Here is a 19,308-nt window from a genome sequence, read left to right on the forward strand (position 1 = left end):
TACTCAATTCAATTTTTTTTTTGGTACCAGGGATTAAACTTGGGACCTTGCACTTGCAGGGCCGGCGGCAGAACCACTGAGCTAAAACCCCAGCCCTCAATTTTTAAACAATTCCCCCAAATATGTAAGGTCCTATTGGTTACTTCTATGTACAAGCCTCTGCCTTTAAAAATAAATTTACCCTATTGACCTCACATGATGATGTATGCCTGTAATTTCTGCATTCTGAGAGGCTGAGGCAGGAAGACCACAAGTCTGAGGCAGCCTGGGCAACTGAGATTCTGTTTCAAAAAATTTAAAAAGGACTGGGAATGTGGTCTAGTCAGAAGGCCCTGGTATAGTCCCTACCACTGAAAATAAATATGTACATAAGCAAGCAAAAAAAAAATCTTCAGAATTAGATTGTACCATGGTTTATAAAAAATAGTATAATGAACCAAATAGAAAAGTTGTAAAATAAATTTATGAAAGAAATGTCCATGGAAAGCTGAGGAAGGGGGATCACTGTGAGTTCGAGGGTAGCATAAACTACACAGCAAGACTCTGTCCCAAAAAAATGAGAGAGAGAGCGAGAGAGAAATGTTCGGATAAAGATATAAAACTGTACATTTAGGTTTGATTCCTTAATATTGTTTGAAATAACAGGCCTAACATGATACTAATTATTTCTTGAAAAAAAATCTGACCTGAAATAGCATCAGTTTCTATAATTCCAAATTATTAATCTCCTAAGCCAGTGGTGGTGAACCTTTTAGAGCTTTCAATGATACAAACAGCCCACTGCGGCACATGTGCCATAGGTTCACCACCACTGGCCTAAACGAAATACTTTCTGGTAGATCTTCATCTTAGTTAATACTTGTAGGTAACACAAATTTCATGCGCAAAGGTCTTACCTGGCCCAATCCAACTGTTTCAGTGTCAATAACTGTGATGATGCCTGGGACCAGAGGACTCCGCCGAGAGTTACTATGGACAGTAACATCATCTTCTGTCACACCTGAGGGCACGGTGCCTGTCAGCTGCGTCACCACTTTCCCAACCATTGTCAGGCCACTTTTCAGTGTCTGTACAGTGAAAGATAAAAGACATGACTGGACATCAACATATGGAGTCTAAATAGAAATACACATTTTATTAATTATAGTAAATTCTTAATTCCTTTATAATCTTTCATACAGCAGTTGTCATAAATATTCAGTCTTTTAACATGATCTTAAATTTTATTTAGAAAATCAGTATTATTAAAGGGAATGGTATCAATGAAGCTACAGAGTCAGTATGGTGGCAATAAAGCCATAATTAAATGATTCTAATTATAATTAAAGATCTCTACTTCACAGAGGGGAGCAACTATATTTTTTATAAAAAGCATTTATTTTATTCCTTCCTTTTAGTGTTTCTAAAATACATAATACAATGAGAAGGAGAAATTATGTGATATTCTGTTCTTTTGAAATGTTATATATGTCATTTTATATCTATTTTCTAGCATGAAAAGGATGGAGATACTGATAGAATAGCTATGTGGAAAAAGCCTATGCTTCCTAAATAAATTTAGAATATGCTGTTCTATAATATTATACACTAAGATTTGGGATGTGGAAAATATAGTCTATGTCCAAGATTCTAATTACTAACTGAAGTATCATATATAAAATTAGCTAGGCCAGAGATTTAGCTCAGTGGCAGCATGACTGCCTTGCAAGCACAAGGTCCTAACTTCCATCCCTACTACTGGGAAAAAAAAAATAGCTAAGAGGTTTCTTTTCCTTTCACTAGCAGTAAACAAATGTAGTACTGTAAAATATTATTTCAATTAAAAGTAAATTAGGATCTTTCATAATTACATTTTAATTCTATTTCTTTAAAGCAAATAGGTAAAACTCGTGTATTTTTCTTGTAAGCAAGCTGTCTGATTATCCTCATATTGTTAATAAAAATATTTTTAAAGTAACAAGGTTACGTTTCATTAGAAAGAAAGCTAAAATAATGTCTGAAAGGTCTAGCTATTTGATCCAGAATAGGCAGCTTACATTACAAAGGCATATTAAAAAGTGAATACTGAATAATGTATGCACATTTTTCAATTCTCACACTGAGAAAAATTTTTATTAAAATACTTCATATTAATCTCAAATAAGGTGACTTCTAAAATAATTATGGAGAAGATATTCTCACCTATATTCTGGCATATGCTATAGCTAAATTTTAAAATATAAATTATTTTATACACAGTATTTCAAATTATAATGTATAAATGGTACACAAAAACGTTTGTGAAAGCAAAAATGTATTTTACGCAACGATTATACAAGTATTAAAAAAAGGAAAAGAATTTTCCAATAACACAATAGTAACATATTTTATTGCAGTTATGTTTCAAGGTACGTGGCTCAAGGATCTTACCATAACTACCTCTACAGATTTCCTCATTTTTATAAAAAACAAAAAATATAATTTAAATGGCACTTTATGTAAGCAATGACAGCCAGAACTCAAACCAGAACTACCGTCTGTCTGCAGAACATGATTCTTGACCACTATCTTAACCTATTTTGCCCTGTAACCTGTCCTTACAATCTACTTGGTGGCCTCACATTCTTGAATACAAAACACAGATGTCTTATGGGATGAAGTGATACAGGAAAAATTTAGAACCTTAACAATGTACCCTAATAAATACTTAAAATGACCAAGAAAGCCATCTGCTAAATTCAAGCAAAGATATAACCTAGAGCAGACGGAAAACAAGAAAAAACCCACAAATCAATCATAACTGTTTTGTTTAGTGCTAAAAACTCTAACAGCAATGATTATGGAACACATTAGTGTTCCTCAATTAGCAGCCAAACGTTTATTTCAATAATTCACAAGAAATGACTTACACTAACTCTGTGACAGTGTTGTCAAGTAAACCCCTGAAAGACCAAGAGAATCAGGCGCCATGGCCTATTGATGTCAACAGCTGGCCAGGAAGCCTGATTAACCTCTGAGATGCCTCAGCTGATGTACGCACTCCATTAATGTTAATGGAGATGCTCCCACTTAGAAGTAGCGATCCCTTTATCAAAGGAATGCCTTTTAGTTTTAAAGTCTTTGGCTGTATATCCTCCACATTTGCCCCTGAGCCTATTACTTCATGCTCTTATATCAATGAATAGGAATAAAACTAAAAGAACTGGAGCACATAAAAAGTGGAAAGTAATGTACCAAGTCAAACCACAAGGTAACTATAAAAGTTCACATAAAAAAACAAGGGAAAGGATCCACAAAGTGGAAAACAGTAGTATAATTCACAGTCAAAGGCTCATATTACAAAGAGTTTTAGACATCTTGAGGGAAAAAAAACTATGAATACTGATATAGCTCTCTTACTAGTGAGCAAAACAGTCCAAAATTTAGATCACCAAACATGTATGACTATGTCAAATGAAGCCCATGTTCTGTATAACTATATAAAACACAACTAAATTTTTTAAAAGTAGGACAAAAAGTGCAATTTGTATATTAAGTTATAAGTTAGTATTCCTTATAGCTAATTAACAATGGGGTAGAAAGAAGCAGTAGGAAGAGTGTTGAAAGTTTTCTGCATTAATAAAAATCATTGGCTTTAGGATAAATTTGCTGCCATATTAGAACCATATCTATGGCCACTAGTGTCCAGAAGTAATCTATATCATGTTGTTATTTAACAGTTCTCACATACCACATTTAGAAATCTGAATTACCTCACAGTAATTTGTCTTCCCACTTCATTTCAGTAGGTAGGGTATGTACGTATATACCTGATAATTTCCTCAATATATATATACAAAACATAATGATGGCCAACCATAGATTAGGAATAGAGAAATATAACTGGACAAATAGAGATGATAAATTAGACTGAGTTTCCTCACAATCTGAAGAATCTAAATTCAAAAGTTCATTAAGTCCCTGGGTGATGTTTACAAGAGGACCTGAGAACAAATCTGTAGCTATAAGACAGTTGAGCACTAGACTATAACAAAACTGTGGAAGAAATCTATTATGACCTGGAAGTCAAATAAGTGTGGGACATACTCTGTTCAGTACAAGCAAATTTGCCAAAGGGTCCCTAGTCCTCTTTCATCTTCCTTATGGCATACCAGTTGTCCCCACTATCCATTAGTGCTAATGGTGCTGCTCTCACAAAACTGTTGGTTGTCATTAAGAAGTTACGAGATAGGGCTGGGGATTTAGCTCACTGGTTCTGCTGCCTGCCTCACAAGCACAAGTCCCGAGTTCAATCCTCAATACAAAAAAAAAAGGAGTTACCAGATAACAAGAAAAAACATGGGCATTTTTATTAAATCAACTGACCACACTGAGATTAAAATGCATGAAGACAGTTATGAAGGAACTAGAAAATATGGATCGAACTTGGGACCTTGCAGTTGTGAGGCAGGTGGTGGCACCACTGAGCTAAATCCCCGGGCACTGGACCAAGATTTTATAAATCTATCAAAATAATCTCATGTGAACAATTTCAAGATTAAACTTTTTCCTTTACTTCTACCATGGAAAATCCACCACTTGTATACTCTTTGAAAGGAAAGTCAAATCTGCTATTATGAAAATCAAAGAGAAAAATCTAAAAGTATGAAGATTAATTTTAAGTGTTATCTGGAAACTGAGAAAATGTAAAAAAGATTACTCCCTCTAAGGAGCTCCCAGGACATATGTAATTAATATATTTATCCTCACAATTGTATGGTGAGACAAAAAATTAATAGTTAGTCCCTCTATGTAACAAAGTAGGTAAATAACCTCTCTGTAGTCACAGAGGAAGCTATCATCAGAAGGAAAAAAAGTAATGATTACTCTTTCAGGTAATATGATTAAACAATGAAGTTCACGTCCCATCTCAAACACTATCATATTACCTGAAATAATAAAAATGATAAATAATTAGAAAAATGTATTTTCTATAATGACAGATTAGGTAAATTAAACTCTTTTGAAACAAGAGAGTATTTTTGTAAATACTGCTTGAAGGTTCTGAAAAAGTGTAGTTACCACATTACCCTGGGTAAACATTCCTAGTACTGCAGGGGAAAAAATAAATCAAATCCAAGGGGAATCCAGATGCTCCAGTTGTGTATTTAGACCTGGAAATATCCTTGATTGATGCAAAGAGACTAAGTGATGCTTTGGATAGATTTCTGGAACCAGGTCTTATACCAAAATCAACAATTTGGAAGGGATCTACCTGGTGAAATTCCTGCCATGCTTTAAATTGGTACATAAAGACATAGAAAATAGAAGACTGAACCTCTTCTAGTGTGCAATGAGCACAGTTACTACAGGTGAAGGTCATTTAAATAACTTAAATAATCTCAATTCCCAAAACTGAATTAAGATGAGCTAAGACTGTAAACTCCAATATTATCAGAAACTGAAACTGCTTCTCAAAATTCTGGCAAGAGATCAAAAATAAAAACCAACAGAACGAACCACAGAAACACAGCCAAAAGGAAACCAGACATTGGAGTTATCAGAAACAGACTTTAATACAACCAGTTTAATGGGCCAGGTATGATTATTTGAGAAAAATGGAAACCAGAGAACCAGAATATATATATTCGATTTTTTCCAACAGTTTTTGTTCATCTTTTGAGATTAGCATATAATTTTGTGCTGTTCAATGTGGCAAATTATACTCATTCCCTTTGAGTAATCAGTCAGCCTTATATTGTGGAATTATCTCAAGCGCTTTGTGATACATCATATTTGCTATATATTGCTTCATGTTTTTCTGTTGGTATTTTTTATAAATTTTCACATCTGTATTCATAAGTTAGACAAGATCAACTCAGTTTTCCTTTTTATAACACTTATCAGTTTTCATTATCAGTTTTTATTATCACTTATCAGTTTTCATTATCACTTTTCAGTTTTCAGTAACTCAGCATCAAAAATCAAAACTAGGGATAATCTGACTTCATATTCTCTGAAGGAGTCTGTAATACTGCCATTGTTTATTCTTAAATTTAGATCAAATTCTCTACAAAAGGTTTGTAGGTCTAAAGATACCTTTGGGGGATTTAAAAAAATGAACTTTATACTCCCTGAAACAGTGTACAACATGATGAATTTTCACAACTCAACACATGAATGGGAGTATAATACATAATGTAATAGCAACCGGACAAAGTATACATTTAGAATTATAAAAATTGAAGAAGTAATTTTGGTGTAGTTACCATGCAAAACTAGAAATATTCTATTCCCTAGAAGGCCAATTTATCAATGAAAAACTGTTTTCAAAGATATTTAATGATATTTTAGTTAAATATAATAATAACTTACCAGGTCAGGGTAGAACATATGATTGGAAGTGTCTCTACAAATTAAACTGCCCATGTATACAAACACAGGCTATCAAGAAGTGGGTGGCTTTAATGTTCATTGCTCTATTGTTTTCATCATTTTTCAGGTTTACAACCATGAACATGAATTAACATTAAAACCAGAGGGGAAAAGCCAGGTGTGGTGGCACATTCCTGTAATCCCAAAGTGAGAGACTAAGTCAGGAGTTTAACACCAGCCTGGGCTCCATTGCGTGATAGTGTCAACTGGGAGCTGGGCATGGTGGCACACACCTCTAATCCCAACACTCTGGGAAACTGAGGCAGGCACATCACAATTTCAAGTCTTACCTGGGCAACTTAGTGACTCAGTGAAATCCTGTCTCAAAATTTTAAAAATGGGCTAGCGATGTCACTCAGTATGAAGGTCCTGGGTTTAATCCTCAGTACAACAAAAAGAAAAAAACAAACAAAAATTTTTAAAGGCCCAGGGATACAGATCAGTGCAAAGGCCCTGGATTCAATTCCAAGTCCCATAAAAAAAAAAAATTAAATATTACCTACTTTATTCAAAAGCAAATGGAAGATTTTATATATTGCCAAAGCTAATAATGAATTATAACCACCCATTTGATGATCAGCGGTCTTTGGGAAATTGATTAGATTAAGGTGTTGCATTAAACATAATTTCTTAGAGTCTAAATGTAGAAGACTTCAACATATGTCTCACAGTTCCCAATATTGAGATGCAGGAACACAGGAAGTTCAAACTTGTTATTTTAAAGTCATATTAATTTTAGCCTTGTTTCCAACATTTCTACAGTGAAACACTTACTGAGTGAAGCTGATCACTTTCCTTTTATGTAAGCACAACAAACACATAGTAATACCAAAGAAGAACCAAAAAGTTATCTTTCACTATGTAACTGAGAATTACTCAAAAATGTTAATACTATGAGCTTCTCTGACTCACATATGTGAGACAAGTCTAAAAGGAGCCTAACACATGAGGAAAAAACTCACTGTTAAAAGTTACAGATAAACTAACACAATACAACTGAAAATGCTGCCTAATTACTCTTAGATTACGCTTTGCTGAAATAATCATCTTTATTTTTGCATATACAATGAAGAAAAGTAAACATTCTTACAAAGGTTTCTAAAATATATAGTTCTATAAGGGTAAAGACATTATTTCCCTTTTGAGTGAAAAGTGTGTAATTCTTCTCTCATCAAACCAAGGAACACATTCTAAAGCACATCATGTAAGCATTTGTGATCAATCCTGAAGTATTTTTGTGTTTGTTTTACATAAAACAGTGTGACCTTTGATTCTCTCTCTGTGGTTTACTTTAAACTGTTGTTCTTTTCTGAATAGTTGTGCTTTCGATTACATGCTGTCATTTGGATTCATTCTGTCATCCCTATTATTAGAATTGTTTTGTTGTATACTTCACAATTCAAAAGGATAGTGGTTATAAGAATACCTTATAATCAGCATAAAGTTTACCAGGCTTCATCAAAATTAACCCTCAGACACAAAAAAGAACTCACTTGGCAAACATGAAGGGGGCTGCCCCTTGATATGAAAGAATCTTTGAATGTGCCAGGGGATTGACTCAACTTTTCATAAAGAATGATAGTTTTTTTTATGTCAAGAAGACGCAAAAATGTTCAAAGACATACAGGATGTCAGTGAAGGTAGAATGATACAAACTACAGAAAAAAATCCAGAAGTTGCTATTTAGAACATGGGAAGCTTCTTTCAAATGTGGCATTAATCAGTTCCCCTGCTTTAATCCAATTAAGAGACTTAAGTACAAACTCTACAATCATTACAATAGAAAATTTATTAACCCTAAAAGATTAAATACCAAATCAATCACCAATTCTCATGAATGACAAAAAATTTACTTCTTAAAGATTATTCTACATTTATGAGTGAAAATGGAAGGGAATTTCAATACAATTCAAGAAGGGAAATTTCAGTATGATATAAGCACAACTCCCAAAGACCACTGAAGTACTCACTTTAGCAGCACTAATGACTGTGGCAGTGTAGGACTGAATGTTGTCTCCACAGGCTCCACCACGGGACTGATGACATCGAATCAGCTAGGGGGAGAAGAGAGAGGGAACCAGAAGGTCATTTTCTATTCAGCTGTTTAAGTCTTCAGGCTATTAGATGGAGCTTATTTACCATGCATGATGGCCATGGATAGGAATGTTTGCATGAGTGTCTCTCAGACAAACAGCTCAAAGCCCTGCTGAGACACTTTTGCTCCTTTTTTATAATCTACTGGTGCCATTCAGGCAGTTTCATGATCAACTACATTTCTAATTACAGGAAGAAAAGTTTTTAAGAATTCATAAACTCTGAAATGGTAAGGATTTGGGATCTGGCGGCTGTTCTACAAATAAATTTTAAAAACATAATCAAGGGACTTAGACATGACTTCCTAACATTAAATATTTGACATGCTAGCAAATTGGATGTTTTGTCCTCCTAATGTCTCCACAAAGATTATAAAAGGAAACATAAAAAAATAAACAAAAGATTTTGCTGTATTTGCATTTTCAATTGTGTTAGTGGAAAAATGGCACAAATTACACATCAATCAACTATGACACATATACTAGCTGTCCAGAGAGCTTACTGTTTATGCCACTAGAAATAAAAACATGGGTTGGAAGCTGAATGGGGTGGTACACTCCTGTCATCCCAGCACTCTGGGGCTGAAGCAAGAGGACAGCCAGTTTGAGCCCAGCCTGGGCAAATCAGCAAGATCTTATCTCAAAGTAAAAGACTGAAAAAGTGTGGGGGATGTAGCTCAGGGTGACAGTCCTAGGTTCAATTCCCAGTACCACAAAAAAGTATGGGGATGGGGGCTGGAGTCAGTGACAGAGCACTTGTCTACCATGTGTGATGCCCTGGGTTTGAGTCTCAAAACAAAAGAAAAATTTTAAAAATAAAAAGAAACTAAAGACATGTCCTTATTCACATCTGATGTAAATAAATCAACTGGCCAACTTTCAAAGTGAATCAATACTTTGATATGCATGATTATCTCAGATGCTATGCAATAAACCTAGATTAAATTCTTCACTGATTATATACTTGTCACATCATTATTCACATTTGCATATTTAAAATTGTTTTTAAATTTAAAAATATGAATTTTCAAAAGCCTCAGGCGTTCACAACAAAATTTACTTATAAAAGTGCTTTACATAACCTAAAACTAGGTCATCTGATGTACCTTTTATTTTTAATTCAAAAATTTTTTGATCACTCACATTGTTTTTTAAAAATCCTCCAAGCAATATTAATAAACTAGAAAGGAAGATTTTTAAAAGTCTGATAAGTTACATCAAACTATTTTTTAGGCAGCCCCTGCTATGTCACACAGAATAATCAAGGTGAGTGATTAGTCACTGTGGTTTCTATAGAGTAAAATAAGGAATTGGAAAAGTGATGAGTTTAGCTAATAAAAATAATCTCATTTATTCATCTAAAAATACACATTCAGAGAAGTATGATAATTATCCCTCTGCTGCCTCCTGCTGCACAAGCAAAGAAAGACGGTATTTTGGAAAAGCGATTCCCTACTTCAGGTTAATTAAAATATTCACAAATGTGTAAAAACTCTTACCTTTTCAATTTGACCACAATTGAGTCAACATTTCTACATTAAAATTTTGGTCTCTAAAACACAGACTGATATGGAAATTGATGATAACTTGGCTTAATAAAATTAAAGATGTGTAAAACTGTGTCAAATGTTCTAATTTAAAGGAATTAACAAAAAAGTAATATACCAAAGAGCATACATACTATTACTGTGTGACCTCTCCTAAAAGAAAAGGGAAATATAAATGAATTATGTAAAATATACTAAATTATATAACTGTAAATAAAATATAAAAATTAGAAGAAATGTTACCCAATTCCAAAATGAAGGAAGGAAGAAAGAAAAGGATAAAGAGCAAACTGAAGAAAATAACCTATGAGATAGTACTTGATGGCGCATCTTCAGTTTCACATGGCAATGACAGAAGTACAACTGAAAACATTTCTGACCTCTTTACTTTGTTTGACTTCTGTAGTGGTATGGACAAGCAATTCTGCAACTGTTTTTTTTTGTATTAATAGATGTGCTGATGTCAGGACATCACTGAGCAAAAGAGACATGAATATGAAATGGAGAAGACAAGAAAGAACCTTTTGGAAGTATCAGTGTGAATTCATGATTTCTAAAACACACATATGTGTATATGTATAGGTATGCAAGTATATGTGTGTATTTTCCCATATGTCTTTGCATGCATGTACTATTTATTTTCTAGCACTGTCCATCAAAAACAGCTAGAAGCAAAGACTTGAGTACACTTACCAGACAAAGCTTACCCTTTAAACAACACACCTGATTAAAAGGAATCAGCAGAGCTGGGTGTGGTGGCACACACCTGTAATCCTAGCACTTGAGATGCTGAGGCAGGAGGATTGCTGAATTAGAAGCCAGCCTGGGCTACATAAGAAGTCCAAGGCCAGCCTGAACTACACAGCAAGACTTTGTCTCAGAAAGGGGGGGGGAGGGCAGCATAGCCAGAAGTAACAGATTCAAGGCTGACACAGGTTGAGTACAAGATGAGTGTAGATATAGCCTATGCCACCAAGTAAGGAAATAAGTTTCCCCCGTTGTTTGGATTGTTTTAAATGAGAATATGCCACAAGGTCACAGAAACCAGCCAGAAAAGTGTTCCAATGGCCAACTCTGGGACAATTTGAAAACCCAAATAATGACATTCTAGTTCAATTGTGGACTGAACAATCACTATTTTAAGCTTTTTAAAAATGGTGATCATTCTGAGTTTTTCAGATATATTCACTTCCTTATATTTAGGTTATGTATTTCTAGCTCAAAAACTACATGCATAATCTTCAGTACTAGTCATTATACACAACTGTCCTTTTGGGGGGATGTTCACTTTGTTAGGAAAATCCAAAATAAAAATCATTCTATTAAAAAAAAAAAAGCTGGGCATGGTGGTACACACATGTAGTTCCGGCACTGGGGAGGATGGCAGGGGTGTTCACTTAAGGCCAGGAGCTTGAGACCCAGCCTGAGTTACACAGTGAGACCCTTCCTCAAAAGCAAAAGACAACACAAACAACAGAATAAGTCTGAGGATGGTACTGGGAAGTTCTATTCTTCCAAAGTAGCAATGATGGAAAAAGTAAGATTGGGGAATATTATGTAATTTTAAAAGATTAAAGGGCCATTCCAAAAAATCCAATATGTTATCCTAGATGGAATCAATCCTGTGCTATAGAGGGAAAAAAATCTACGAAAGATACTACAGGGTTAACTGACATAACTGGAATATGGATAATAAAGTATTTCAACAATATTGGTTGATCAAGTCTAGGAGTATAGCTCAGTTGTAAAGCCCTTGCTTAGCATCCATAACGTCCTGGGTTCAATCACCAACACCACAAAACAAACAAACAAACAAAGAACAAAAACTAAGTTTTAAACCAGGTATGGTGGTGTGGGCCTTTAATCAAAGCACTTGGAAGGCTGAGACAGTAGAAACTGAGTTTGAGACCAGCCTGGGCTAGACAGAGTATTTCTCCCAAAATAAGACCTAACTGGAAAATAAGCCCTAGCATGATTTTTCAGGATGCTCGTAATTTAAGCCCTATTTCAAAAATAAGCCCCAGTTAAGATCATTAGCCAGATGCATTTAGTACAACCATCACAACACACAACAGATGTACTGAGTTATAAAATAATATTAATATATAATTAAATGTAAATAACATTATTGATACTGATGCATAAATTATAATGAAATATTCATAAATATCCAAGTGGGTGCCTTTGGACGAGAAGTAAATGTTTATGTAAACAGATGAGCTTGCTGAATGACCAACTGGAGTAGAGACACAGCACATGAATAACACACACACTTGCTAATGAACTAACGTGGCTGTCTAATATGAATCTTCATAATTCATTACATCATGTGTTGTAATGGACATACTTAATGCACTCATGTGAAATTAAAAGATATTTTCTGAATTTTGGTGCTTGCAATTTTTTGTTGCTTTTGTGTGGACCATCATTCTTCTTTTTCACACACACAGCCCCCTTTTTAAGCAAAACATTTATTGGTACATTTTAGATATAAATAATGATAACACTCATTGTAGGGAGTTCGCACCTGTACATGATGTGTCCTGCCTCTTTTTCTCCCATTCCCTCCACCCCGCAACCTTCCCATATACAAAAGCTCTGTTTTTATTTTTCCTTCTATTTTCATTTTTTTCTTGTTACCTTTCCTTCCTTTTGCCCTCCCTTGTCCCCTTTCCCATTTGAACATCTTCCCATTTCTATTACACATTTTAATCCTTATTTCAAGTTTCTTAAACCCCTTTTTTCTTTAAAAAAAGCGATTTTTTGGTTTACAATATTTTACTCTAAATGAATTTATGTCAGCTGTCAATGAAAGAATGTCACTAATACACTGTGGGCACCTTTTGCAATGTAAATCCATGCCCCTCCCCTTTTACAGGGTGAATTTCAACCTAGCAATTATTACAACAAATGTTATAGTCTAGAGCTCAAACACATTTTAGCGATTTTGAAACTGAATTGAGTGCAAACCAAATAAAATTTACATCCTAACAAACATTTCCACCTAGGACTGTGGGGACACTTAAGCCTTCCTCATGGATCTCAGGGCTTTTACCTCAGGTGCTTCTCTGTCATCAGTTATCTTCAGCTTCATTTTCAGTCTCCTTCTTGTGGCTCTGGGGCTGCCTGGGGTTCTTTCTGTGCTGATGTGGTTCTGGCAGCAGCAGTGGCAGCTGCAGCCACAGCCTTTTCCTTCTTGTGTTTTTTGTGTTTCTTACCCTTTTTCTTCCCGCCTCCTTTTTGATCCAAATTCCTGGTTGGTGATAGGGCTTGGCACTGGGCTTTTAGCCTTCTCCACCAGCACCACTGGTGACCAGTCTGTAGAGGGTGGCTGAGAATGGACACGGATGGAGGTGCTGGAAGCATTTTAGCTGCTGGCTCAGGAGATCCAGAGACAGACCGAGAGGAGGAAACCCTTCTTACAGACTGTGGACTTGGTGAGGCAGCCATTTGGGTCTTTTTAGGTCCTGGAGCTCTGAAGACTCTTCTGATGGGCCTGGTACTTGGAGATGGGGGCTGCCTTCTTTGGGAGTGAGGCCCATGTTCCTCTTTTCCTTTTCACAATTTTTTCCGGAGAAGGTTTTTTAGGTTCTGGCATGGGTTCAGGTTTGGGAAGTTTGAGGATGTCACTAGTAGATGTGGCCTCTTGTACTGAAGGTTCTTTTACTTTCACAGAAGGGCCAGGGGGCTCTGGAGTTTTTTCTTTGTTTGCTGGAGCCGGGGAAGGGCTCTGGCTCTTGGTTCTGTAACAGGGAGATTGAGAATGCGCTTTCTCTTTCTCCTGACGGGAAGCTCATCCTCTAAGAGAAGGAGATCTGGGTTTGCGTCTTCTTGGGCTTCGAGACCTCTCCTTTTTTCCTTTGCTGCTTTTTCTTCCTTATCCCTCTTATCTTTGTCTTCATCTTGCTGTTTCATGGATGCCAATTTTTCTTGTTCAATCGGTCTGTTTTATTTCTTCTTTCTTTAGTTCTACGAAAGCAGAGAGGATTCCAGCAATGTTTTCTTGTGCACTTAACAGCAGGAGCCACAGTTCTCCCATAAATTCTTCAGCATTTACCCCATTCAAAAACCCACTCAGGTTGATTTGCATCATTTTGGAATCTGGATTCTCCACTGGTTGAATATAAACTCAATCACAACATCACCTTCAAATCCGAGAATTTCTGTTACTCGTTTTGTTATCCAAGGCTTTATAACCTCCAAAGTTACTTTGCTCACGTCCACCTTTTTTTCTAGGCAATCTGCAAATTTCAGCTGCCTCAGTAGTTTCTTCTGTTTGTTGCTGAACTAACTGTCCTGGTCTTGAACCAATTATCCTGTTCTGCACTTGGTCCACAGAAGAACCCCACAACCATCTTGCGGCCTTGCTTGGACCATCATTCTTTTTTTTAAATATCTTTATTGGTACGTTTTAGTTATACAATACATTTACATTTATCACTGGGTGCTTGTACCTGAACATGCTGTATCTTAGTTCTTATTTTTCCCCATAACCTCTGCACCCTTGACCCCCTCCACTCTTCCCTATTTACACAGACTTTGTTTCCATTTTTTCCTTTTCTCATAATTTTTCCTTTCCCTTCTTCCCTTTCCCCTTCCCCTCCCGCCACCCCTACACCTTTGGACCTTTTCCTATTTCAAATTATCAATTATTCATTTTAATCATTTTCATCCCTCTTAACTGTCATCATTTTTGTTGCCTCTTCTGTCTGTTATGTGTACAGTTAACATTTGATTTAATGGAAATTTTGTGAAGCCCGGTCTGCAAGAGGTCGTGACTTAGAGGAAGAATTCATAAGATAACATCACTGAGAGTTATGCTGCCGATGAACTACAAGCAGGCTACATGGACAAAAAGTGCACATTTAAGGAGGGGCTCTATTGCCCTTTGACATGAGAGATTGGGGCCATGGTTTTACAGGGGGTAAAGTTGCAAGAAATTCAGGTCAGAATGTGAGGTTTGGAGAGTTATGATGATGTCCCAGAGAAGATGACATGATTACATTTGAATAAATGCAAACTTTTGTACATGAATAAATGTAGACTGTTGTACATGAAAAAAAGTAAGACATCCCCTGAAAATAAGCTCCACTACATACTTTGGAGCAAAAATTAATATAAGAGCTGGTCTTATTTTCAGGGAAATGCAGTATTGAGTTCAAGGCCAGCCTGAACTACAGAGCAAGACTGTGTCTCAAGGAACCAAAAAAAAAAAAAAAAGGCTGATCAGTACCTACAGGTAATGACATGTGCAAACTTACTCTGACAGGATTCAGAAGATAAACTGTTTAAAGGACACGTAAGTATGCTTTGTGCTATTTCTACTATAATTAATCTTGTACCTTTTCCAAGGTAAAAGTGCAGTTAAAAAAAAAAGAAATATTAAAAAGTAAACTACATCAAGGTACCTGGCTTCTTACTTAAGATTTTATACTCAAATAAAAATGGATAAATAGATAAAAATATTTTATAATCAAACAGCATTTTCACTGAAAAAGACTTACTGCAAAATTTAAGTCAATTTAGCAATCACACACTTGGCCTAACACCTGAGAAAACTGAAAACTGGTAATGAATAGTTCTTATGAAAATATTACATAATGATCTTTATTTGGGGATGTCTGCAATCCCAGCTGCTCAAGTAACTGAGACAGAAGAATCACTAGTTCAAGGCCAGCCTAGGCAGCACAGCAAGACCCCATTTCAAATGGGAAGGGTGAGGTCTTTCTACATGATGGCACAAGCATTCAATGGGCAAACTCCTCTGAATGCCACTACATCACCTGATGTCTGTGTGTGACACCAGATATTACAAACATATGTGCAAGAACACCTAGCACATATCCAGGTTATGTATTTACGGAGTTCTTGCCCCTCAAAAACATTATGTAATCCAAAATGGGCAGTTCCTCATGTGAAAATACATCTACAAGAGGCAAGGGACAATTTATACATTTTCTTCTTGGATGTTTCCATCACTCAAGGGGAATACACTACAGACATAAACGTAAGAAGATACCACTGTATATCTTCCACAAGAGCTTGTCTTGTTTGAAAGGAGTAATTACAAAGGAGCTATTTTTATGAGAAATACTAGAAAAATCAAGAGACCAAAGAAGATGGAACATAAATAGAACACTCAGTAAAATGTAAAATATCGTAATTGTTGCAGACAGATTTTTGGAGAAGACATTAAGGAATTCACCTAGAAAAATGACTTTCCCTAGTCATTTCTTGATTTTGTACATTTCATAGGCTAGAGATTTACTGGTTCTGTGGCTTCACAAAATACTTAACTTACCACATCCAGATTTTGTCAAAAATTATTTCATATTATTTCATAATAACCTCAAGATACAATAAACTTGTAACCAATAAAAATGACACAATCTTTGAAGTCTGCACTATTTTTTTTTTCATTTTCTTTTTTTTTTCTCTGTCTGCCTTTTTGATTGGATTGAACCCAGAGCCTTTGCCCTGGACTTATCCCCAGCCCATTTTGTATTTCATAATCGGATCCTGCTAAGTTGTTCAAGGTAGGCTTGGATTTGAGATTATGCCTCAGTTCTTTTTTAGATTTTATTCTACATCCACATGGAGAATGCTGACATAAAAATTACTTTATGTTTTCTTATATAAAATTTTAATTTATGTTTTGCATTGAATTGTACATAAGTAATCTCTTACTACATAAACATAATACCATTTACTATAAAAATCTTGGAATCAATTTGATAAATAACTGGAAAATATGAAAAAGGAAGTGAAGATCTGTTACTTAATTATTAAAACAAATAGCTGCACCCTTTTGTTGATCTATTTGTTAGCATACATGGCCAAAGAAATAGTTTCACAGGCCAGGTTTCCAATCTATCAATGAAGCTAGAAGTTACTCCTGTCTCCTGATTTCTACCTTCACAGAAACTGCTGCTGCTATTTCAACACTACTGCTATTGTAATCTCAGTGTTGTACTTTTAATATTATTGGAGTAAAGTTCTTTATATAGAAGAAAGCCAATTTAAAAATTAGGTTCTACTGAGTCTTGGTTTAAGGACAACTATCAAAAATTTATAAATTCTTAGGAATCCAAATATTGATTGCACAATGAAAACCAAAGCAAACTAGCAAGGTAAACATTCATTATCAGTAATCACCAATGGAATAAACATATCTCCTATGGAAAATCCTTAAACACTTGCTCCATTACAAATAACCCAAAAATGGGCTACATCTTACCTTATTTTCTGCATAAGCAAGCCAACGGCTCCCAAGAGCAATAGGATTCATGTTTGGCCCGGGACAAGGATAACAACCTAAAAATTTCAAACAGTAGTATTGAGAAATTCCTTAATAATTTTTTGTTCATGCATGCATCCAATGTTGCTGTCAGAAAAACAGAAAAGCCAAATGCTTATTATTTTTTTCAATTCTCATATGAAATTCCCATACTACTAGTCATTATTTTAATAGCCAAATGAGGTACATTTTTTTCTCTACTTAAGTGTCTTTTCAGTATTTACTCTGCTCCATTAATGAAACAAATCTGGAAAAAACAGGAACCACGTTTTTACAATAAGCAGCCATCTCACACTGCTGTGCCTGAAAAAGGGAATGAAGTTAATAGGACCACTTTAAGTTCTGAACCTAAAGAGCATAAATAAAAAAGGAATTTTAAAAGAGCCAAAAGAAAGGACACGACAGGCTTAGGAAGTTAAGGACAAAAGATAAATAAGGCTACCAAAGTTATGGGCTGGAGATTTAGCTCAGTGGTTTCGCCGCCTGCTGTGCAAGCACAAGGACCTGAGTTCAGTCCCTGGTACCAAAAAAAAAAAAAAAAGACTATCAAAGTTACACCTAAAAGAAAGTGACAATACTATGCTAGTGGGGAAAAAAAACAATACAAAGGTGTGAGCCAATGAAAAAACAAGCAATCCTCAAAGGGGGCCTCTATAAAAGATCTTGAGGAACTACATTAACACTGCATATTTACGTTCAGCACTCAATGGCAGTCTTCTTTCCATGTCAGCCAATAACACTCACTTGCTCTGCGACAAGTAATTCATTTTCAATCCCTATGCAACTTAACCAGGGGGATATGTAAACTCAAGGAATTGTATCCTTTTGTTCAGTGCTAAATCTCCACTACCTTGAACAATGTCTGAAACATAGCACTGAATAATATGTTCAAGCCAGTGGAGCATGCATATAATCCCTGCACTCAGGAAGCTGAGGCAGGAGGATCTCTATGAGTTAAAGGCCAGCCTAGGGGACATAGTGAGGACAAGGCCAGCCTGAACTACAAAGCAAGCCTCTGTCTCAAAACACCTAAAAATAAAAATACATAAATACATTTGAATAAGTTAGACAACACACCAAAACTGATCAAAAGCATATTCATGACATGTTATGTACATGTACCAACTCTCCACAATGAAATAATTGTATTACAATCACGTACTAATAAAAATTTTTATAAACATGAGAAAAAATGACAAAATAGTCCTTTACAACTATTTTTTCAAATACCAAATAGTATGCTCAGCTAAGTGCTAGTTCTTTCATTATAAAGTTGTTGTAGAATAGAAATCTTTCTTCAATTCTCTGAATTCAGGACACTTTTTCAGTGGCATTTGATTATCATTCTATGTTCCTGTTGCTATACTCACAAGCATCAAAGAGGCCCACAATACTATTGCTTCTACTATAAATCAATTTTCATCTGAGTTCCCTAAATTACCATCTATTTTCAATTTTTATTTTGAAGATAATGAACTAAATAGGACTTGAACACAAAATAAAAATTTTCTCGAGGTCTGCCCACACCCTACCGAGGTCCCCAGTCACGCGGAACACACGCCAAATCAGCCCGCTGCAGACAGGCAGGTCTGTGCATGCCCTACCAAGGTCCTGAGTCACACGGAAGACACCGAATCACCCCGCTGCAGACAGGCAGCCACCTGATTCCACACTACAAAGGTGCAGAGGACACCAGACCACCAGACCAAGGTACTGAGTCCCACTGTTCCCGGCCCGGAGGTAGGGGCTTCTGAGCCGTCGTCCCACTGCTCCTGGTCCAGAGGAAGGGGCTTCCCGGTCACCATCCCTCCCGCTGCTCCCAGCCCAGAGGAAAGGGCTTTGGGGCCACCTTCTGTCCCGCTGCTCCTGGCCCAGAGGAAGGGGTTTCCCGGCCACCATCCCTTCTGCTGCTCCCAGCCCACAGGAAAGGGCTTTTGGGTCACCATCCCTACCACTGCTCCCAGCGCCCCTGTCCCAC

General features: G+C 36.0%; 1 protein-coding gene across 15 annotated transcripts in view; it reads right to left on the bottom strand.

Annotated features, from left to right (window-relative positions):
• Bcas3 (BCAS3 microtubule associated cell migration factor) overlaps positions 1–19,308 on the bottom strand; it is a 583,853-nt gene that overhangs the window by 428,995 nt on the left and 135,550 nt on the right. For all 15 annotated transcript variants that reach the window (XR_015443252.1, XM_021248678.2, XM_087191873.1 and 12 more), the window contains exons 10-12: positions 17,271–17,347; positions 8,364–8,447; positions 897–1,067 (exon numbers count right to left, since the gene is read on the bottom strand). Coding sequence is in view for 14 of the 15 variants with exons in the window: in XM_021248678.2 (XP_021104337.1) it covers positions 897–1,067; positions 8,364–8,447; positions 17,271–17,347 (332 nt within the window). In the remaining variant the exon portion in view is untranslated. The remainder of the gene's footprint in view (positions 1–896; positions 1,068–8,363; positions 8,448–17,270; positions 17,348–19,308) is intronic.

This window comes from Heterocephalus glaber, unplaced genomic scaffold, assembly GCF_053883595.1.
Source record: "Heterocephalus glaber isolate CG9 unplaced genomic scaffold, H.glaber_assembly_v1.0 deba00001564, whole genome shotgun sequence".
Classification (NCBI taxonomy): Eukaryota; Metazoa; Chordata; class Mammalia; order Rodentia; family Bathyergidae; genus Heterocephalus; species Heterocephalus glaber.